The 24784-nt window shown below is 34.2% G+C and overlaps 1 protein-coding gene across 1 annotated transcript in view; it reads right to left on the bottom strand.

Moving 5' to 3' along the window:
- The window catches only part of TRHDE (thyrotropin releasing hormone degrading enzyme), a 382857-nt gene that overhangs the window by 158336 nt on the left and 199737 nt on the right, over window positions 1–24784 (bottom strand). Inside the window, exon 6 of the mRNA XM_047787208.1 lies at window positions 5058–5195. Coding sequence (XP_047643164.1) covers window positions 5058–5195 — 138 coding nt within the window. The remainder of the gene's footprint in view (window positions 1–5057; window positions 5196–24784) is intronic.

Here is a 24784-nt window from a genome sequence, read left to right as displayed (position 1 = left end):
AAAAAAAAGTACTGATAGATGGGAGAAAAACATTTGATGGAATCAGCATCTATGTTGGATTAAAACTCTCAGCAATATAGGAATGGAATGGAATGTAATCTCTTCAACCTGATAAAGAGTAGATATAAAAATTTAAAGGCAGTATCATACCCAGTGATGAAAGACTAAATGTCTTGCTCTTAAAATCCAAAACAATGCAAATTTTTCTGCTCTCACCACTTCTATTTAACACTGTATAATATAGATACACAAAAATCAATTGTATTTCCATACAGAACAACAAAAAGTCAGAAGTGGGAAATAGAACCAATACTATTACAGTAGCCCAAAAATGTGAAATACCTATGGGTAATTCTGAAAATACATATGAAGGATCGATTCATTGAAAAGTGCATTGCGAGAAAAAATAAAGAGGCCCTAAATTAATGGAGACATATAGAGTATTCATAGGTCACTCAATATTGCTAAGGCGTCTATTTCTCCCAAACTGTTTTACAAATGCAATGCAATCCTGGTAATAACAACAGAATATTATAGAAATTTAAAAATTCATTCTAGGAGTTCCCTGATGGTTGAGCAGGTTAAGGATCCACTGTTCTTACTGAAGTGGCATGGATTGTATCCCTGGCCTGGGAACTTCCATATGCCACAGAAGCAGCCAAAAAAAATTCATTCTAAAATTAAATAGAAGTTCAAGGAATCAAGAATAAGCAAAAGAACTTTAAAAAAGAACAAAGTTGGATGACTAACAACCTTATTTTACGCTTATTAAAATTTACAGTAATCGGAGTTCCCGTCATGGCGCAGTGGTTAACGAATCCGACTAGGAACCATGAGGTTGCAGGTTCGGTCCCTGCCCTTGCTCAGTGGGTTAACGATCCGGCGTTGCCATTAGCTGTGGTGTAGGTTGCAGACGCGGCTCGGATCCCGCGTTGCTTTGGCTCTGGCGTAGGCTGGCGGCTACAGCTCCCATTCGACCCCTAGCCTGGGAACTTCCATATGCCGCGGGAGCGGCCCAAAGAAATAGCAAAAAGACAAAAAAAATAAAAAATAAAAAAATATAAAAAAAAATTACAGTAATCAAGACTGTGTGGTATTGGTGCCATGATAAAAAATATATCTATAGAATGAAATACATAATCCAGAAATAGACTCACACGTAAATATTTCACGGATTTTTCAACAAACGTGCAAAGGTAATTCAATGGGATTTAAGAAACAGGCTTTTTAAGAAAAAGTTCTTGAAAATTGGATATCCATATTTAAAAAAAGAAAAATATTCAATTTGAACTTCACACCATACCCAAATATTAACTCAAAATAGAACATAGATCTAAATATAAACCTAAAACCATAGCACTTCTTTTAAGTTTTTATTAAAATATAGTTGATTTACAATGTTGTGCCAGAACTATAAAAATTCTAGAAGAAAAAAACTAAGAATAACTTTTATAACCTTGAATTGTCAAAGGTTTCTTAACTATGATATCAATAGCATTATCAATTAAGGAAAAATATGATAAAACATACTTAAAATTAAAATTATTTGCTTTTAAAAGATGTTTTTATAATAAGAAGTCACAAATTGAGAAAAACATTATTTGCATATCATATATACAATAACCTATATTCTGAGTGTATAAAGAATCCTCAAAATTCAATAATAAGAAAATAACTCATGGACAGCTGCATGCAAAGCAATGAAACTAGAACACACCCGCACACCATGCACAAAAATAAACTCAAAATGGATGAAAGACTTAAATAGACGACAGGACACCATCAAACTCCTAGAAGAAAACATAGGCAAAACACTCTCTGACATCAATATCATGAATATTTTCTCAGGTCACTCTCCCAAAGCAATAGAAATTAGAGCAAAAATAAACCCATGGGACCTCATCAAACTGAAAAGCTTTTGCACAGCAAAGGAAACCCAAAAGAAAACAAAAAGACAACTTACAGAATGGGAGAAAATAGTTTCAAATGATGCAACCGACAAGGGCTTAATCTCTAGAATATATAAACAACTTATACAACCCAGCAGCAAAAAAGCCAATCAATCAATGGAAAAATGGGCAAAAGACCTGAATAGACTGTTCTCCAAGGAAGATATACAGATGGCCAGCAAACACATGAAAAAATGCTCAACATCGCTGATTATAAGAGAAATACAAATCAAAACAACCATGAGATACCACCTCACACCAGTCAGAATGGCCATCATTAATAAATCCACAAATAACAAGTGCTGGAGGGGCTGTGGAGAAAAGGGAACCCTCCTGCACTGTTGGTGGGAATGTAAACTGGTACAGCCACTATGGAGAACAGTTTGGAGATACCTTAGAAATCTATACATAGAACTTCCATATGACCCCACAATCCCACTCTTGGGCATCTATCCGGACAAAACTCTACTTAAAAGAGACACATGCACCCGCATGTTCATTGCAGCACTATTCACAATAGCCAGGACATGGAAACAACCCAAATGTCCATCAACAGAGGATTGGATTCGGAAGAGGTGGTATATATACACAATGGAATACTACTCAGCCATAAAAAAGAATGACATCATGCCATTTGCAGCAACATGGATGGAACTAGAGAATCTCATACTGAGTGAAATGAGCCAGAAAGACAAAGACAGATACCATATGATATCACTTATAACTGGAATCTAATATCCAGCACAAATGAACATCTCCTCAGAAAAGAAAAGCATGGACTTGGAGAAGAGACTTGTGGCTGCCTGATGGGAGGGGGAGGGAGTGGGAGGGATCGGGAGCTTGGGCTTATCAGACACAACTTAGAATAGATTTACAAGGAGATCCTGCTGAGTAGCATTGAGAACTTTGTCTAGATACTCATGTTGCAACAGAAGAAAGGGTGGGGAAAAAAATGTAATTGTAATGTATACATGTAAGGATAACTTGATCCCCTTGCTGTACAGTGGGAAAAGAAAAGAAAAGAAAAGAAAATAACTCAAATTTTTAAAAATGGGCAAAGATTTGAACTGACCCTTCACCAAGAAAGATACATAAGGGAAAATATACAAATAAAAAACGGTCAATATCGTTGGTCATTAGGGGAATGTAATTTATATCCACAATGAGATGCCATCTCAATATCTAAAATTAAATAAACTAACTACACCAGGTTTGTGTTGGTGAAGATGTGAAACAACTAAAACTTTAGTATACTTTCGGTGAGAATGTACCACAGTACAATGGTTTAACTAGCTTGGAAAATAGTTCAGTCATGTTATAAAAGGTACAAGCACCTGCAGTTTATTGTATTTTAATTACTCCTCATAGTTGTTTAAAAAGAGAAAAACATTTTTTAGAAGTTTTCATTGAAAACAGATAGATCCTATCATCAGTTGAAAACACACCATAAGGACATTTCCTGCGGTACTTAAGCATGACGATATATGGCTGGAATGAAGACAAGCCCACAGCTAATATCACACCCAATGGTGAAGTTAAAAGCCTTTCCTCTAAGATCAGGGATAAGACAGTGATGCCCACTCTTGCCATTTCTATTCAATACGGTACTAGGACTGAGAGTCCTAGACAAGAAAAAATAAATAAAAGGCATTCAAATCAGAAAGGAAGTTTATCTCTTTTTATAGATGGCATGGTCTTATAAACAGAAAACCCTATAAAGACTTCACCAAAAATGTTACAACTAATAAACTAATTCAGAAAATTTGCAGAATACAAAATCAACATACAGAAACCAGTTGTTTTCCTATACACTGACAATGAACGGTCTGAAAGAGAAATTAAGAAAGCAATCCCATTTACAATAGTATCAAAAGCAATAAAATACTTATACATTTAACCAAGGAGGTGAAAGACATACACTGAAAACTGTTAAGACACTGATTAAAGAGATTGAAGAAGACATAAACAAATGGAAAGATATCTCGTGATCTTGGACTGGAAAAATTAATATCGTGAAAATCTCCGTGCTACTCAAATTGATCTACAGATTCAATACTATTCCTATCACAATTCCAATGCCACTTTTTATAGAAATAGATAAAAATTATTCTAAAATTTAATATTTCCTAACATAATTTATATCTTTATTTGTATGTTATAGCACACCATATTAACTAATAATCATTGAAATAGTCATTTCCTGGGCACAAATATCCAAATTACTGCATCAAGGAATTCTGATAAATCATTATTTGGCTTTTATTTATAAAAAGGAATATTTTGTTTTACTAAAAGAATATTAACAATTTTTTAATGTAAAACATTATTAAGTCAATAAAATACCCAGATATCCTAACAAATTCAATTTGATCTACATCAAAGTAGATTTTAATACTATTCTAACAATAATTAAGTGGCTGCTATGTGTTAAATACTGATATGTATATCTCCATATTAAAATTGGAATAAGTAAGGGATAGAGATATAAGGAAAAATCCTAATCCAAGTAACAGTGGAAAAAAATCATAATATATCTTATAATTCATAATACACTTTATTTTCACAGGCGTCTAGTCATTCATCCAAAATCTTTGCCATTCAAAGTCTAACCTTCAAGATTTCATTTATCATGTTTATTATTCAGGCAACATGTTTTATTCCCAAATTTCTCTTGAATAATATTTATAAAATACGTATGTCATGTCACTGCCTATACCCTTTACATCAGCCAGTCAAAATAAGTATTTAAGAGGCATTGGTAGAAAATAATTTGTCACTATATAGGTCAGCTCTCTTATTAATAATAATAAAAATTGACATTTACATAGACCATTTGTAGAGTAATTTCATACCATCTCCAAACATTTATTCATTAATACTTCCAATATTTCTATGCATTATCTGACAAACATTCATCTCCATTTTACTGATTTATAAAGGAAAGCCCTAACTCATAAAACGACATGAACCTACTGACTCTATGTTTTCTAACTCACAGATCATTTCTATCTACCAGGGAAAAGAGAAAAATACATCTAGAATGAAATAGTTTGGCTACCCCAAGATAGTGAAATATCCAATTGACACTTGGGTCTTATCTGTTCCCACCTTTTTATATGCGATCCAGTCAAACACCCTGTCGATATCTGTTGCCCGTAGCACTTCCTGTGATACTGGATGGGAACTTGCCAGGCCATCAAGCAGCATCACTTCGTGGAGAACATCCGTCAGAAACCTCTGTTTTTCCTGCAATACAGTAGATGGGGCAACATCATAGGTGATTCGTGGTTATGACAGAGTATGTGTGACAATGTGAACAGAGTGTGTGTTACTTAATTGATGATGCAAGTCAGCCTACACAGCGAGACAGCTCGAAAGAGAATCCAGTAAATAAAATGCCCCTTAAGTTACTCTAAAATGAAAGTTGTTGATTCAAGCACAACAAGAAACAAAATCAATGGGCTAGAATGGGCCCCAAATAGATCAAAACAATGGACTCTGTTTTAACAGAGGTTAAAGCAAATTCGGAGAGTGGGCACATAAATGAAATTGACTGAGCTTGACTGCAGGGTCAAGACTAAAATTCCAGTCTTTTTAGTTAATTCAATACAAAAATAATAACTAAATTTCAGAGTGCTAGTGCAATTCATTTTTTATAGTGCCATTTAAACAACTTATTCTTTCTCTCCCTGTCCTTTCCTCCTTTCTCTCTCTTATTCTCTAACACACACACACACACACACACACACATGCTTATTTTCTAAAAGAATTTCAGGAGACCACAACGAATAATGAAAAGCATTATTGACATCAAACTATAACATCTGTGGATGTGGTTGTAATATATGAATTCAGAAAATGGAGAGCAATAGGTATCAAAAATCCATTACCATAAAGTTGTGAAATCAGACAAAATCACGAGACGTCTATGCTGTGCTTTGCAGAGACATTACTATTTGCTCTAATAAAAGATGGCTTGTTATGTTAGAAATAAACTGTAAAGAAAAAGTACATCTCTTTTGTTTTTGTTTTAAGACGCCTGCTTTAAAGAAACAGCTTGGGTTTTGTTAACAAAAATGCTGGCAGCTATTCGTCTTCCCTGCCTCCTGCTTTCATTGAGGAGGAGGAAAGGAAAAAGTTGCAAGAGATAACAAGGGCTAAATAGCCCCTAGATAGTTGGGACCTGAGGAGTATCGTTACAGAGACTAAAGACTGAAATACTTAAATTGCTCTAGCTAATTCTGAACTCATTCCTGGAGCCTCCTAGTTTCAGCCAGCAGATAAAATGCACATTATTTCTGAGTGAGTTGTAATTTTCAAGGTGAGAGTACACCAATCCTAGATTTTAAAAATTGGAAATGGAGAATAAATATACTAAGAAAAGAACAGTTAACTAGGCATATATGTGTGTGTTAAATTAAACCTGGCTTTAAAGACATACTTTTGTTCATCATTTACTCAATAATTTAGCATGTTTAATCAATAATTTAATTAATCAGCCACCCAACTATCTACTGTACGACTTGTTTTCTAATAGCTTATTTTTATAATCTGTGGCCTACATACATAATTTTTTGGTCTCTTTTTTTTTTTTTTTGGTCTCAGAGTTTCACATCAATAGTCTATGCTCTATCAAAGAGGAATTTGTTACACTAACTGAACCAGAGGGATCATGCTAAGTCCCAGAAGTATGCTCTAGATGGTAAGAGGCCACAATAAAAAGCAACATGGATGCAACTAGAGAGTATCATACTAAGTCAGCCAGAAAGAGAAAGACAAATACCATATGATATCACTTACATGTGGAATCTAAAATATGGCACAAATGAATCTATCTACAAAATAGAAGCAGACTCACAGATATGGAGGACAGACTTGTGGTTGCCAAGGGGGAGGGAGGAGGGAATGGGTTGGACTGGGAGCTTGGGTTTAGTAGATGCAAACTATTACATTTAGAATAGATAAACAATGAGGTCCTACTGTATAGCACAAGGAACCACATCCAATCTCTTGGGATAGATTATGATGGAAAATAAAGTGACTGGGTCACTTTGCTGTAGCAGAAATTGACACAACATTGTAAATAAATTATACTTTAATAAAAAATTAAAATGTAATTAAAGTAGTATTAATATTTAGTAATGAATTAAGATTAGTAACATTTATAATAAATTACATGACAATTATTACATAAACTAATACTATATTTCTTCTCAAATCAAGTCCCTAATTCAAGATGAATTAAGGAGTGCAAAATTGGACATTGTGATTTAAAATTTTTAAGAATAAAAGATTGGTATTTATGTGACTCATTTTAAGTCCACTAAAAAGCAAAAATAAGATCTCAGAAAAATGGCCTACATTTTGAGAATAAGTGAAAATCACATATTTCCAAAAAAAAATTTTAAGTAGGATTGCAATTGTACTCATTTAATTTTGAAGTGCATATTAAAGCTATTTGATACGGGAATTAATGAGAGGAATCATGAAATGTATAATGATACGAGTGAACATTTTTATTTACGAAAGGTACCAACTGAAGATGTGATGTCCATTCTGAAGATCAAATGATAGTCAACTATTCAAACAGTACTTTCTCACTTCATTATGTCACTCAAACATCTAATCAAAAATCACAGATAGGCGTTCTCACTGTGATGCAGTGGGTTAAGAATCCACCTGCAGCAGCTTAGGTCACTGTAGAAGTGTGGATTCAATCCCTGGCCTGATGCAGTGGGTTAAAGGATCTGGCATTGCTGCAAATGTGGTGGAGGTCATAGTTGTGGCTTGGATTCAGTCCCTAGCCTAGGAACTTCCATATGCTGCAGGTGTGACCATAAAGTTTAAAAAAAAAATCATAGTATAAAGTGAACTTATAACATTGCTTTTGGAGTTCCCATTGTGGCTTACTGGAAATGAATCTGACTGGTATCCATGAGGATGCAGGTTCAATCCCTAGGCTTGCTGAGTGGGTTAGGGATCTGGCATTATCATGAGCTGTGGTATAGGTCACAGATGTGACTCAGATCTGGTGTTGCTGTGGCTGTGGCATAGGCAGGCAGCTACAGCTCCGATTCAACCCCTCATCTGAGTGATTTGACCCCTAGTCTGAGAACCTCCATATTCCACAGGTTTGACCCAAAAAAAAAAAAGACAAAAAAATGATGCTTTCATTTTTTTTAATTTTTTAATTTTACTTTTATTAGAATGTAGTTGCTTTCTAATGTGTCATTTTCTGTCATACAGCATAGTGACCCAGTCATACATATATTTATATACATTCTTTTTCTCATACTATCTTCCATCATATTCTACTCCAAGAGATTAGATATAGTTCCCTGAGCTATGCAGTAAGACCTCACTGCTTATCCATCCTAAATGTACCAGTTTGCATCTACCAACCTCAAACTCCCTGTTCCATCCTACTTCCATCCTATCCCCCTTGGCAACCACAAGTCTGTTCTCTCTATCTGCAAATCTGTTTCCATTTTGTAGGTAGGTTCATTTGTGCCATATTTTAGATTCCACATGTAAGTGATATAATATGGTGTCTTTCTAACTTACTTAGTATGAGAATTCTAATTTTTAATATTTAGCAGCAATAAATATATTTTGATCAATATTAACACTTATTAAACATAGCTTGGTTTGCTAGAGATGTCACTTTTTAAATGGTATAAAGTAAATGGCTATGTAGTTATAAAAATGAAATTAAGGTATATTTCAAAAAAAATGAAACTTTGTTGTTTAAAAAAATGTTATATTACTTCATGCTTCTGGAAAAAAATAAAAATAAACCTTTGCCTGGTCAGTCGAATTTCAAAAATGAGTAGTATTAAGTCATTAACAAAAGACTCATCTACAGTTTTGGAGAGAATGAAACTGTCTACTTGAGAAAAAGGGGAAATAAAAGATTTTATGAGAGAGAGAGGAGGGGAATTAAAAGAAGGGAAAAGCCTGGCAGAAGACACTCACAGAGGGAATACTTTAAATTGAGGGGGGGGGGAAGAAAATTCTAGCCAGAGGCAAACCTGATATAGCAAAACTACAAAGAGTTTCCCAGAGAGAAGGTGGTAAATTTTTATGAAAGAGCTGTATCACTATAAAATAAGAAATAATCTCAACTTGTCAGTCACTCCTCCTCCTTTTTTTCATCATCAACAACAATAACAGCAAAAATTACTAAGTATTGGTTAATTGCCTATTGTTGATCTGAGACTATATAAGTTCAGAAATAACATAAAATTAGAAATCCTGGCTCTTAGGGGATATAAAAGATCAAACAAAATAGCCACAGTGAACAAAATAATCGTTTTCTCTTACAGACTAGAAATGCTAAAGAATTGTGAGACAAAAACATAGCAAAATAGAATTATTCAAGGAGAGTTTAATGGAAGAGGTAGAACTTGATTTGATCCTTGAAATAACTTTAAAATCGTGTTCATGTTGTATGTGTGTGTGTGCTTGTGCGTGTGAAGGGAATAGTATATTTATGATGCATAGTCAACAGTTTTTATTCTATTCCATATCTTAAGGATACCATGATAGGCCATTCTGCCACTTTCAAAATGCAGAATAGGTAAAATGGCAAACTTTAAAATCTGTTTACAAGAAGTTTATCATTAACAATAACAATAAATTCTACCACTCTAAATAGACACCTCCTGGAGATGTTGCATACATGCCTACATTAAAATAGTTCCAACAATACTGAATATGCATGTCATTATGTATTGAACTATCTTAGAAAATACATTGTGTCTGAATTTTTGGAGAATAGTATAAAGGCTTTTTGGAAAAGTATAGTGTGAGTAAATGCACAGAGTTGAGAATAATATGTGGAAAACAACAAAGCCACTATTATTTTATTCATTTCTTTCAACAAATATGTATTAAATTCCTATTCAATGTCAGATTTTGCACTGTGTTTTGGGAATAAATTATACGACTAAAACCTAGTCCTCAACTGTAAAGAACTTAAAAGTAGAAGAGAAAGTATAAGAGAAAGACAGATAAACAGCTAGCTGTATTGTAATATGATGGATGTTATAAAACACAGAGGATGAAATGATTAATTAGTTCTGAAAAGGCTTCACAGAGAAAGTGACATTAAAGTGAGTTGTTGAAGGATGAAAGGTTACTCAGATGAATGGGGGAAGTAGCTAAAAAGGGCACATCCAGGCAGAGGAAACATAAAAAAAAAGCTAGTCTGTTTGGTTTGAATCCTCAGTTATCAGGTTGAAGAGTTTGGTCTTAATAAATAGGCAGTAGCAGGCATAATGACACAATAAAAGTAGTGTTTTAGGAAAATTAACTTATCTGTGGTATACAGGGTAGCTTGATGTATGCAGAGACGGGAGACAGGAAGTGGCTATTGTACCAAGAGGGCATACGGTGATGATGTATTAGAGCAGGTGCTGCTGAAAGGTTGTTGAATCTGAGAGATATTTTGAATGAAAAATCAACTGACATCGATGTCTTGGTCCTTTTAGTGGCTGACGGAGAGGAAGTACTAACAAATAACTACATGGAATGACTTGACAGAATTTTAAAAGAATTTAGTCTTGTAAATGTCCATTTTAGACATTTGCAAGGAAATATGATAGTGAATATTTAAAAACCAACACACCAGAGGCAATTGAAAGTAAAAGCCTAGGTCTAAGATGAAGGGCAATTGCTATACCCAACTTTTGACAATAAGTAGTAATTCGTGGAGTTACCATTGTGGCTCAGTGTTAACAAACCCAACTAATATCCATGAGGATCAGGGTTCCATCCCCGGCCTCCCTCAATGGGTTAAGGACCTGGTGTTTCCATGAGCTATGGTGTAGGTCACAGATGCGGCTCAGATCTGGCATTGCTGCAGCTGTCACATAGGCTAGAAGCTGCATCTCCAATTCAATCTTTGGCCTGGGAACTTCCATAGGCCGTGGTTGTGGCCCTAAATAAAGAAAAAGAAATAGTGATTTGTATAAAACTGTAAATGAAGTCTCTAAAAGAATCAACTATTTTAAAAAATTATTTCTTATAATATTAGTATTTCATATATTGGTATTTAGCAATATATGTGAAGGGAGTTATTAATGATTTTTATCATACCATTAGATACATATAAAAATATAAATTCTCTGATGTCTCCAAATTGCTTCAGCCTGAACATGTCAAGATCTGAATATGCCTGATTTAGTCTAAGTCACAGTAATGAGTGGGAAAAGGAAGGACTATTGGAAGGCAGGGCTGTCGGCAGGTTCTTATAGAAGGGATGACTGATTTTACTGAAGAGCAATACCAGGCATTCACTCTGACTCTTGTCATCAGAAAAGAGAGAAAAAAGTCAAATAATCTGAATCTAGATTGAAGAAAGTCAGGTATATCAAACCAGATGAAGAAGATGAGAGCTAAACCCAAGCCAGTTCAAGGAGTAGTAAGGTGCTCACAGGTATGAAAAGAATGGGAAAAACTTGTCAGGGCAGATGTGGGTTATATCAGAGCAGCCACAAGGACTCAATTTTCTGGGAGAATGGATCTGAACATAAATAGCTCTTCTGTTAATCCTGGGATAAAAGACAGGCACACTGCTGCAAAGTTGATGAAAGAGTCCTAAACTGGAAGAAAAATATCTACCATTCATTAGCTGTCTCACCTTGAGCAAGACATTCAATCTCTTCATCCTCATTTGTAAATACATGTGGTTGTAAAGATTAAACAAGATAACCGTTCTACAAATATTTATTGAGCACCTGCTATATCCCAGATGGTCCATTTGGTTCTGGGGATAAAAAGATAGAAAAGTGTGGATCCAAGTTTCAAAGATTTTGTACTAGTAGAAAGAGGTACAAAGATGAAAACAAATATTAAAACAGCACCTGCTATATGTAAAAATGGAAAGAAGTTCAGCATATATTGTGACTACACAGAGAAGGCTGTGATTTGTTCTGCCTGAAGGAAGGAAAGAAAGGTTCTGAACTAATAGTCTGAGTTGAGTCTTTAAGGATGATTTGAGTTTTCTAGAAGGACTCAGAAGGCCAGTTTGGACAGAAAGGACTATCTGGGGGAAGTCATGTAGATTTGAAACAGCCTGGCCCGTTTGGGAGATTCCAGAGTTTTGTGTGGTAGAAGGCAGGGCATATAATGGGGCAAATGAGGAATAATTGATGCATAGAGACAGACAAGAACAAAATCATCAAGGTCCTCTATGCCAAGTTAGGAAGCTAGAATTAAGAAGTGACGTCACCAGATCTACATTTAGAGAGGTGACAATGTATCCTAGAAAGTGAACTAGAGTGAGAAGCAACTCAAAACAAAATAGGACAATACTGCACAATTATGCACAAAGAGCACACAACATGGGCTTTATCTTTGTGATCGCAAAATACTATACCAATCATTTTTCTAAAATTTAATTCAATTTTGTGATGGCCAATGGTGATCAAACAAGGTATTTACTTTGGAATTCCAAAATGTATGAATTAAATGTAGATTTTGATGTAAATATAGCACAGATATAAATATGTATGTAGATATACATATAGATAACCAAATAGACACAAAACGTTCCTTTTTAGGTATCTTTATTTATTTAAAGCAGTATCTTATTCTAATTTTTAATACTGACAATATCCTCTTGGATATAGAAAAACACACATTTCTAATCCACAGAGTCAAGTCCTTAAGAATGGCTGATGAAGATTATTTGAACAATGCAATCTAATTCCATACATGTTTACTTGTTGCTTTGTATATGCAACCTCCATGTGCTAGAGGCTGGGGAAACAAACACACATGGGACACAATTCCTGCCGCCAAGCAACTCCCATTATGATAGGCAGGATAGAGATGTGTACAACTCATTAGTGCTACTTGATGTGTAAAATATTAGTAGCCAAGCAAAGAACTATGGGAGTAGAGAATAGAAGGAAAGTTATGGGTAATAGGCTTTCAGTGCTTATGACTATGTTGGTCTATCATAAAGAGAAGAAGAAGACATGTCCTTCATATTTTATATCTTTGGAAATCTATACTACCATGAGATTAAGACTTTTGAGATTTCCTGGGTTAAACAAAATGACACATAAATCATGACTAACATGAAACCCTTGCTTTCACAAGAAGAAGTGGTATTGGTACACCTCGCATTGCATGTTTTGGTTTTCTCACTCTGGTTCTTCATGACTTATTCATATCATGGCAAGGCAAAGGAGAGGAATACAATCAAAATTTCAAACAAGAAAAGCAAATCTACAGGGGAAAAAGAGTCATCAGATTTTATGTATGTGATATGGTATCTTTGTGACTTTGCACTTATCTTCTGTAAACACAAAACGCAATGCCATATCTGTAAAAATCAGAAATTATTTGAATTCCAAGTGTCCTAAAATATTAGAAGAAACTTACTTTGTAATTTTATATACCATCCTCCTTTTATAAGGTTCTAAAATGTCCAAAGGTATTTAAGCTTTACTCAGTTGAAAGTTAGCTAGATATACTTATGAAATATTTTGTCATTATTTAGCTGATTAGCTAACATTTTATAGATAACATTTTATACATGTTTATTCTATAACATTTCATAGATAGCCAAATCACTAAGATGTAGTGAAAATCAGGGTTGCTTCTATATATAGCAATGTTCTTAAAAGTTAACATTTCAAAATCTCATGTTTAAATACACATGCCTAGGATTAAATAATCATTTTCATGTGCAGCTTGTTAAAGTAGTCCATTCATATTAAACTTATGTAAACACACACATATATAGTAGACATATATAATTTTAGAAATAATCACCATTAATGTAAACACTGTTTTGAGATTTTTACCTCTGTATTTGTTCACATAACATTTTATAGAAAGTGGTACATGAACACAATAATCTCTACTGATATAACATTATTCTGTGATTTCACACAAGTTCTACAATAAGTAACCAAAATGTGTTCCATATGTTCTTATTTGAGCTATCAATCACATTTAATCCACTGCCAAGCCACAACTGCTTTTAAAAGCCTTAGTCAACATAGTAACTAAAAAAGCAATTGTATTTCTATAAGACTATCTTGGATGACTTTATAAGGCTCTCATAACCCCAAACAACTTCCTGCACAGGTTTTTACGAACTGATATACTCTCAAACATGACTAACACAGAGAAGGTGGGTTAAATTGTGAGTCTCTTCAATGACTACATCCTTCAGCTGCCTTATGTTTTGTTTGTAACATCCAGGCTGAATGTGTCATGCCTCATATTATCCAAGATGTGACACAGCTGAAGGAAATTGCTAAGATGAAACACAAAATGTACCGCATTGTGTTCAACCAAATTCTGAGCTTTCTGCATACTTATACCAGAACCTTTAAGATACAGCAAAATTGATATGGCAAAAGTCACCACCAATAAATCATCTATGCATTCATTAATTATGATAATCCTGGGTTTTACAATCTTGAATATGCTCCACATAATGTCAATCACAGTAATAATTATGAACAGGTTGTCTAATTACCTAGCTCTTTCTGATTCTAGTAGCCCAAAAAAATCGCTGTGAACAATCACCATCTGCCATGTGCTTTTACATAACCCTCTTAAAATGTTCATATCCTTTAGCATCCCTTTATGTTTTAGGATTTCTTGATATTTTTTTCCTTCTGTTTTCCTTCAAACACTTATCCAATGTGGTTTTAAATTTTTTTAACTCAATATCCTTTTATATAGAGATAGAAACTCTTTTAATATTTCATAAATGATCTGCTGACCTTCCTTTCATAATTTTTTGTTGGCTTTTGGCCAGACTTTTATTATTGAATATCTCATTGATGCTATACTTTTGGTTATGCTGAGATATGATGATGAAATAAACAGTGCTTAACCTGGTGAAGCATACTGTTTAGTGGAGCAGATTCACCTCCTGTCCTTCGCTAGTTAACATGAACTCATACCCCCTCATCTATGTCACTTCTGGATCCTCTCCATAGAGAGGCAGTAGCTTCTTCATCTTTTCAATAATCCTCTCTCAACTTTGTGGCAGTAAGAATCTTTTCATCTATCTCAATGCCAAATTGCTAGAGAAGCTGATAAGACATTTCAATATAATCAAATTTGCCAATCTTTTTGATACTTATATGCTATTTTTTCACATCACAAGAAGTTGCTGGTATTTCTCAGACACATTAATAATAAGCTAATCAAGGCTTATTTGATTGATAAAATATAACAGTATTTTTAAATATACACAGATTAATCATCTTAAATACATTCAATTTCTGTTCAAATTCTAATGAAAACTTTCTTATAGCATTCAGGTCTGGAATCATTCCAGAAATAAGCTAATCAACTCCCAGAAGTTATTAACATGATTACCAAGTGACTAGTTTATTTTGCTATTTTAATTTGTGAAATAAAAATTCAAATGATCTTAACTCTGTAACAAAAGTCTTTTTTTTTTGCCTTTTTGTCTTTTTAGGGCTGTACCCACAGCATATGGATTTTTTTAGGACCACACCTGTGGCATATGAAACAAAATTCTTATTAACTTGATAGTGAAATGTAGTAAATAATACATTTTTGTACTTTAATTTCAATATTTACTGAAATAAATGGTCAGTTCATCAAATAACCTAGCCTAATAAAACTTTACACTTGGGAGTTCCCATTGTGGCTCAGTAGTAAAGAAACTTGACTAGTATCCATGAGGACACGAGTTCGATCCCTGGCCTCACTCAGTGGGTTAAAGATCCAGCATTGCCTGAGCTGTGGTGCAGGTCACAGACATGGCTCGGATCCTGTGTTGCTGTGGCTGTGGTGTAGGCCAGCAGCTGCAGCACCAATTCAGCCCCTAGCCTGTGGACTTCCATATGCCATGCGTGCGGCCTGAAAAAGACAACAAAGAAACAAACCTTTAACTTGTTGCCAGATCAAAGAGGTCTGTATCTTCCCAATGAAAATACAAAGCATTTTTTTTTCAAATTTAAAAGATTTAATAATCCATCACAAACAACTCCAGAATATATAGAATGCTGTGGCCCCAAAATTTAACCAATTCAGAAAGGAAGGTCCACATTTATTCCTAGACTCTATATATATTGTATCTCAGAGTAAGCTACTATAATATTTATAAATTGATTGTGAAATTAGCAAAGAAAAATCTTCACTATTCAGAATGCAAAATCTGGACTTACATTCCATTTTTAAAGTGGATAAATATTAGCATTCCAAAGTTATTCAGAAATAAAATAGGTATACTGAAAAGTATTATGTGAAGGCAGTGCTCTTATAAATTTTTAACATGTGATTCACAAGATACGTAACTGGAAAACAAATTTCTGGACACTAAAGTTAATGCCATTATACTAAGTACCCAATAGCAATAATGCTATTAGTAACAAGAATAAAAATTCTTAGATTCTTAAAGCTATCCTGTAACAAAAACAGAACAGGTATTTCATACATACTTTGAAGATGGAGAAATAAGATCAAACAACTAAGTATCAAGAATCATGGAATATTACTCAGCCATAAAAAGGACAAGGTAATGCCATTTGTGGCAACATGGATGGAACAAGAGACTCTCAAACTGAGTGAAGAAAGTCCAAAAGAGAAAGAGATATCACTTATGTGTGGAGTCTAAAATATGGCACAAATGATCTAGCTACAAAACAGAAACAGATTGTGGACATGGAGAACAGACTTGTGTTTGCCAGGGGGGAAGAGGAAGGGAGTGGGATGGATTGGGAGTCTGGGGTTAGTAGATGAAGACTGTTATATGAGGAGTGGATGGGCTGTGGAATCCTGCTGTATAGCACAGGGAACTATATCCAATCACTTTGGATAGAACAGGATAGAGAATAATGTGAGAAGAAAGTATATATAATATATAAATGGATCACTTTGCTATACAGCAGAAATTGGCAAAACACTGTGAATCAACTATAATAGAAAAATTTTAAAAATCATTATGGGGAAAGATAACTAAAATAACAAAACAAAACAAGAATTAAAAAAAGAATCAAAAATTTAACCCATGGGATAAGTAGAAAAAAGGAAAAGAATCAAACTTCATTCTAGGAAACTATAATGTAACATTACTCTGACAAAAATAATTTCAATTGGTAAAATATGTCTATGAGACTTTTTTCATTTTTTAAAGTTTTTTGAAGCATAGTTGATTTACAATGTTGTGATAATTTCTTCTGTACAAAAATGGATCTCTGAGACTTTGAGGACACACATTTCATACTCATCTGTGTTCTCCTTCTCCAACAGAGATACGAGCAAAGACATTCAATGTGTTTGTTACATAATGAAAAATGCACCAGTCAATACAGATTAATCACTGGAAATATTTTGTCAACTAGGGGCCAAAAATCCCAACAAAATGCTTAACAACTAATAGAGTAATATCATTTGTTGTGAGAAGTAAAATTATTTGTAGGCCTAGAAAGTGATATAACCCATCAGCTCTCAAAAGAAGCCAAAGATACCAAGAAAATCTCCTTAAAAAGTAAAGCAATGAAGTTTTGAGAGTTTTTATCTTTAATTAGTCATTTTCAATAATGTATTGTGTTTAATGTTCTCCAAATGGAACTGATCATGTGGCTAGTTAGGAAGATAATGTAATTAATGCCAAGTTTTTCTCTGTAGGAGCAATCAAACTAATATTCTCCTTAATCAGAAAACTTGGGAAATAAATAATATTTAAATAATAACAACAATAATATTTAAATATTCCACCGTACCACCACCACCACTATAACCAAAATAACAGAAGTCTTTTTTATAAAAAGTATGTTCTTCTATGTAAAGCTGTGCAGCTTAAGAACAGAACTTAACTAAGCAGAAAAATACTCAAAATCTAAATAAAAATAAATAGCTACTGTAACTAGATAAATCTGAGCAAATATTAGAGAATGTGTTTGAACCATGTAGTATAAAAACAATAATAGGTAGCTAAGTGTTCTTCCTGATCCTACCATTTGGCTAATCTTCTGAAACTTAACTGTACTAAATTTTAGTTTCCAAACATACCTATGAATATCAACAGTCTAATTGAGGTCATGGATCTGTTTCTGAGCTACATCACAAACAAAACAACTTCTGACAGAGTCACGGTTCATCAGTGAAGAGCCCCCCCCCAAAAAAAAAATCCTAAATTTAACCATAACTTCTAACTTAAACCAACACACTAAAGATAAAATACAGCGTGTAGAAGAAACTAATGCATAGCAAGTCTATGCTAATAATACCCTGAGGCTTATTCCATAGAAATTAGAAAATGAATGCCTCATTTTGGGTACTTGATAATTCTTTGATGAACTAATAAACAGGATGAATTAAATGTATAACTGAATGGAATGGCCAAAAAGTGGCAGCAATCTATCAGACTAGTTTATATAAAATTAATCCTAACGGCACTCAGGAAAGGCATCATTGAACTATAAATAAAATCTGGAGAAGAGAAAAAAATGATTAAAAGAATTAATTGGACACAGGTGGATTTGAAGTAGGTTCTTAGAGAAAAGAAAGCATCCCCACATATCTTAATTTTAAAGACAAAGATGACACTCTAATCATTAGAATTTTATTTCATCGGTCCCAAGGAGAATTAAAAAGATATAAATGGTTTCAAAAAGGGCTTACTTAAACCACAAATGTGTAAATTTGTGAACCACAGATGTGTAGATCCACAGATGTTATTTAGCACAGATATGAAAAACTTATTATTACCAAAGGGAACAGGTGGCAGCGGGAGGGATGGACTGGGGGTTTAGGACTGGCATATGCACACTGAGGTATATAGAATGAATGGTCATTGGGGACCTGCTGTATAGTACAGAGAACTCTACCCTATATTCTGCAATAACCTCTGAGGGAAAAGAATCTGAAAGAGAATGGATGTGTGTATAACCAAATCACTTTGTTGTACAGCAGAAATTGTCACAACCTTGTAAATCAACTATACTTCAATAAAACTTGAAAAATGAAAACAAACACACAAACAGTGCTTTACCCCAAATTGTCTTTTGGTTTCATGGCTGAGGAGAGCTACCTAAGCAGTGGCCTACATGGTAGTCTAGCCATTACTATGTCCTCAGATTCTTCAGAAAAAGAACAAAGATGTGTAGCTCATGACTTACTCCATTTCACAGTGAATTAACAAAGTGTTTAAAGGTACAAAGTAAATGCTACATAAGTCTTTATTATTGCAAGTGTTACTGGAGTAATTGAGGTAAAATCTTCATTAACCTCAAATATCTTACTGCTCTTTGTTTTCTCTTGACAGGAAGCTCTTTTACACTTTTTGACTCATAATCCTTGAACTCACTACTTTCATTTGTCATATCCTTGTCTGGTAACATCTGAAGAGTGTTAGAGTAACCTTGATGAAAAGGAAAAAAAAAAAAAGTCCCATAAAGTGTTATGGACTGAAACAGTCACTCCTTACTTAGAAATGAGTTGTGTTCTAATGTCTTTTAAAACATATACCTGCCTGGTTAAGGATGATTAATAATTAGAATAGTAAGGAATTTTTCTCGGGTTGCCCTCTTAGTCGCCAGCTTTCCTTTTTGGTTGTGTTCATGCTACAGATTTTGCAGAACAAAATTTTTAACATAGCTAGGGAAATACTGAATAATACCAGGTGTTGAACAATTCCTATATCACAGGAAGATAAATGTTTTTACCAGATGTGGTAAAAGGGACACATGAAACTGATATCATCTGCTATTGCAAATAATAAGTATTTGAGAAAAATGCTAACAGAACATTTCATCATTTTGGTATAAATTTTTGGCATCACTAATATCTTTGTTTATTAAGTGCCATCTGACCATTTTTAGCAAATTTGATTATTTTGCTTACAAAGCACTCTTACCTAAAAGGGGAACGAATGGGTTAATTTTTTTCTTGCATTATTTCTAGGTATTTCCCTGCATTATTGTTTGGCTCCATATTCAGTAAAAGTTTCCTTCTTAGAAAGTGTCCAATCTTGTCCATTTATTGTTTTTGCTTTGTTTTTGAAATTCCTGAGGAAATGTAGAAAGACCTTGATACCATGCAAACCTGAATACAGTCTATGGAAGAAATAGTTTATTCCAAAGGGAATGCTCATTTATATTTTATCTCTAAGTTTAAAATATACAAAACCTGAAACACTTAGCATCTTTCTGAACATAAATCGCTTTTTGAAAAAATCATCCCTTAAGAACATACATGAAATTTCAATTTGCAGCTTTGTTTTAAATTTTAAAAATTCATAGAATAAAAAAAAATTTAGGTAATGTGACTAAGAAAACTTCCAGATATCTACCTGAACATATAGACATATATGTGAATACATGTGAATCGAAATGAATTATGTTCACTTTTTCATCCCTTTCTAAATATGTCTTAGTTAATAAAAAGCTGGTTTTCCACACAAAGCAATAAGTGAAGCAGATTTACATTTTCTGAGACTTAATACACCTTGATCACATATCTTGATAACAAGCTTTTCAAATTTTTCATTTCTCAATCAACTGTAAAGCCAAAGTCTTGATTCTTATAAAGAATTAAAAGTGTAAACAAAAGTATGAATGCATTATCTATACCACATATTGTCCTTAAAAATGTATTTGTGCCACAAAATTTCTAAGTCAGTTAATGTATGTCAACAATGAGCAATTGGTTGGCCTTACTCTTTCTGATACATGTCCTTAACAGGGCAAGCAGCACATCAGTAAAATCGTTTGTAAAAAGCACAGAATTTAGTCCCAATGTAAGAAAATGTTAACACAATTAGTTATTGTATTAGCCTTAGTGAGAGTTATTTTAACATGTTAGTATCACAGATACAGTTCCTGTTTTCGTTGTTTTTCTTTGCTAGAAATTCTTGGTCTCTCTCCAGTCACCCATTAGTTGGCACCCAAGTCCCTGGCCTGCTTTTTAACATTGACATCCTTTGGGGATATCCTTATTTGTATATTCTGAGGGTTACTCTCATTCTCAGTGCATTGGGACTATGCACCACAGAACTCCTTCTACATTTACTCAGAACTCAGACATGAATTCTACGAGCCCCTTTCCTCTGATGGCACCAGCTACTGTTCTCTTTGCAGATCTTACTTCTTCTGGGGCCTTTCTTTGTGTTTGTTATAGACCTGTTGTCCACCAATGCCCAAAGCAACCCATGCCATAGAGGGCTATAGCTCCCTGGATCCTCTCAAATGAAAAAAAAAAAAAAAAAAAAGAAGGAAAGAAAGAAAAAAAAAAGCTTTTCTCTTATTTGAGAAATGAAAGTTGACGTTTTCAGCACAAAGAGAAATTACTTGCAGAGGGAAGAGTAAAGAGAAAGCACAAAGAAGACTGTGACCCCTCAAGAGACCCAAGCGGGCACTCCTACTTTTCTTCTAGTCTTTCACCATAAATATCACTTTTAAGCTCCTGAGAAGAATCAAAAATACCACAGACCCTTGAGACTACCCATAAGAAGCCTTTACATTTTTCATATTCAATGTGTGTCAGTCATTTAAGAGTAAAATATCATTGACCAGTCAAAAGACAATTGGATCACCTTCTAATTTACTGACTTCTCAGGAGTAGACTATCATATGTTGATTTTTTTTACTTATCATAGACAAAATACAAGTCTATGGAAAAATCGTGTATTTAATTATTTATTTATTTGATATTCAATATTTAGAAGGTTAGATTCTAAAATAAATATTTAATGCCAAAATAGTCTATATCTGACACCATAGTTCTCCAGGGCAAATATATTTTGATATTGATGAATCATAGGCAATAGCACCAAAGTACAAGGTACCAACAACTATTGCTGAAATGTATTTTAACTAACTTTGTTCTTTTTAATTACTCAATGAACTTTATTACATTTATAGTTGTACAACTATCATCACAACCCAATTTTATATCATTTCTATCCCAAATTCCCAGCCCATCCCTCTACTCCCCAACCTGTCTCCTTTGGAAACCATATGTTTTTGAAGTCTGTGAGTCAGTATCTGTTATGCAAAGAAGTTCATTGTGCCTTTTTTTTTTATAACTTTGTTTTTTTGTTTGTTTTTGCTTTTTAGGGCCTCACCCAGAGCATATGGAAGTTCTCAGGCTAGGGCTGAATCAGCTGTCAGCCTATGCCACAGCCACCGCAACACAGGATCCAAGCCACATCTGCGATGTACACCACAGCTCAAGGCAACACCAGAAACCCAACCCATGGAGCGAGACCAGGGATTGAACCTGCATCCTCATGGATACTAGCTGGATTTGTTTCCACTGCTCCACAATGGCTAACTAACTTTGAAGAGCAGATGAAAGCACGTTTCCCTACAGACATTAAATCAAGGATAGACTTAAGAAATGGACAGCTAAACAAGTAAAATATTAACCAAGACAAATTTTTTTCTAATTTTCCATTTTCCCCTCTCAGAATAGTAGAGTGTTTATTACTGCTTAGAAAAATTAAGCAGTACATCTTTACATTTAAACTGGAAAAAAAAAAAAGAACTTAATAAACAATAGATCTAATTCAGTTCACCAATGATTTTCTCAACTTCTTTTCTGAATAAAAGTAATCTAAGAAGTGAAGATAATTTTATTCCAATGCCTATTAAGTTTAGTAGGCAATTTTCATTGGAGCACATTAAAATGATACTGAGTCTAATGGCAGAATTCATTTTAACTATTTTAGTCCTGTCCATGACAAAAACAATTGAGAACATTTATTAAGGTTTTGGGCAATACACTTTGAGATATCCTAAGTATTTAGCATAATGAACTTTAGTTGCATGATTCTCTATTAATAGTTATCTTTGTCCCCAGGTATGTGTCCTCATAAAAATTTAGGAAGAATTTCCAGTCCACAGACTTTATCAGTGTATAAAGTTATTGCTGTATGAAGCTCTTTAGCATCCCAAATTATTTAATAAAAGAACATGCACTCGTGTTTAATAATTCTCATTACAGCAAGCACATACTTACAAGGCTACATTCAGGAAACTAAAGGATATACCTACCATATAAACACAAATTATAGAGGAAAACCTGTGCAATGTTCACAAAGGATATGATTTTGCCTGCTTCAGGCTAGGTTTGTAACATAAGGAGGTCTTCATGGTAGCATTTTACTATTCATCCTTTTCCAGTTTTAAAACTCTCTTAGACTTTTTCAAATTAAAATAATGTAGAATAGTTGAATAGTAACCACGCTGCAAGAGTCTTTTTTTGTTCTCCCTTTGGAAGAGACACAGTAAGATTTAATATGACTGCCATCAGGCTTAGAGGGTTAACGATCCAGCATTGTCACTGCTGCGGCTCAGTTTGCTGCTATGGCATAGGTTCAATCCCTAGGCCATGAACTTCTACAAGCTGAGGGCACAGCCAAAAAGGAAAATAAATTATATGACCACCATTAATAGCATACTGTAACCTAATTCATCCAATAATGTTGTCATTAACAACCAATACTGATAAAATAATGTCAAGCAAGAGAACGACTCTACTCACCCAATGAAATCTAACCTCAGGCCTGAGCTAAAGAAGCTGCTTCTAGTAATCTTGACACTTTTGTTTAATGAATGAAAGATGGTTTAAGACTTATGTTCCTAGAGAAGAGTTCACATTGCCAATATAGATAAGCACTGATTCAATGAGACTGAATCTAGATACAAAGATTACAAAGGGAGTTCCTGTTGTGGCTCAGTGGTAACAAACCCAACTAGTATCCATGAGGATGCAGGTTCCATCCCTGGCCTCAATTAGTGGGTTAAGTATCCCAGTTGCAGTGAGTTGTGGTGTAGGTCACAGATGCAGCTTGGATCCTGCATTGTTGTGGCTGTGGCACTGGCCAGCAGCTGCAGCTCTGATTCGACCCCTAGCCTGGGAACCTCCAAATGCCACAAGTACAGCCCTAAAAAGAAAAAAAAAAATTACAGAGAGTTTTTGGTAATCAATACATAATTGTTATAAATATAGGCTGTCAAACAGATTCCTAGGGTTGGAAATATGAGGGTATCTGTACATAAATCACTACCCCTTTCTAATAGAGCATTTACTATTTTCTGCTTGTGTAGTGATTCCTACATTTCAAAGACCTCCCAAGTTATTTTATCTTCATAAAAATTATGTGTGCTTCCTATGTCTGTACAATTGCCCTATTTCTCAAAAGATGAGAATGAGTTACAGAAGTGATATGCTTTTCTTGGAATCTGAATTTCTTCTTTCCAATCCATTCCCCTGATGGTATATCATACTACCTGTAAGGGCCCATATCTGTAAAATGTAAACTTGATGAGTTTGTTGGGTAACAAAACTTCATCGCAGTGTTTATTCCGTGTAGTGTTCTTAATGCAAAAACTGATTATTTCATTATCAGAAACTGTCTGTAAACACATACACACACATACAAACACCCCAAGATTTTACTAGCAGTTAAGCAGGCTACATAATGCTAGCCTAGATTAGAACAAGAGCTTCCTTTACAACACAGCATAAATTCTGGGCTTCTTTATTACTGTTCCATCTACAGTAGAGGCTAGTAATCTCCCTAGCAAACCAAAATTGTATTTCAAAACTTGAGCCTTGGTGTCTAAAAATAATAAAAGCACCGTTTTTGAGATTAGAGACAAAAGAGGTCAGCTTCCTGAATTTCTTTACTTCTGACACAAGCCTGACTTCTGGTTTTTCTAATTTAGGCTAAATTGTAGTGAAGCCCAAGCCGTGCGCTCCTAGGTAAGCTTTTGTGCATATCACAGGAGTATGAGTTACTGCTGACACAGCCATCACTCTTATTCTTTCTAGTATTTCTTCCACTCTTTTGCTGATGCCATTATGAAAAATAGTGCTGA

The sequence above is a fragment of the Phacochoerus africanus genome, chromosome 7 (genome assembly GCF_016906955.1).
Source record: "Phacochoerus africanus isolate WHEZ1 chromosome 7, ROS_Pafr_v1, whole genome shotgun sequence".
Taxonomy (NCBI): Eukaryota; Metazoa; Chordata; class Mammalia; order Artiodactyla; family Suidae; genus Phacochoerus; species Phacochoerus africanus.
The sequence above is the reverse complement of the archived record's forward strand: the minus strand, read 5'-3'. Positions and strand labels throughout refer to the sequence as shown.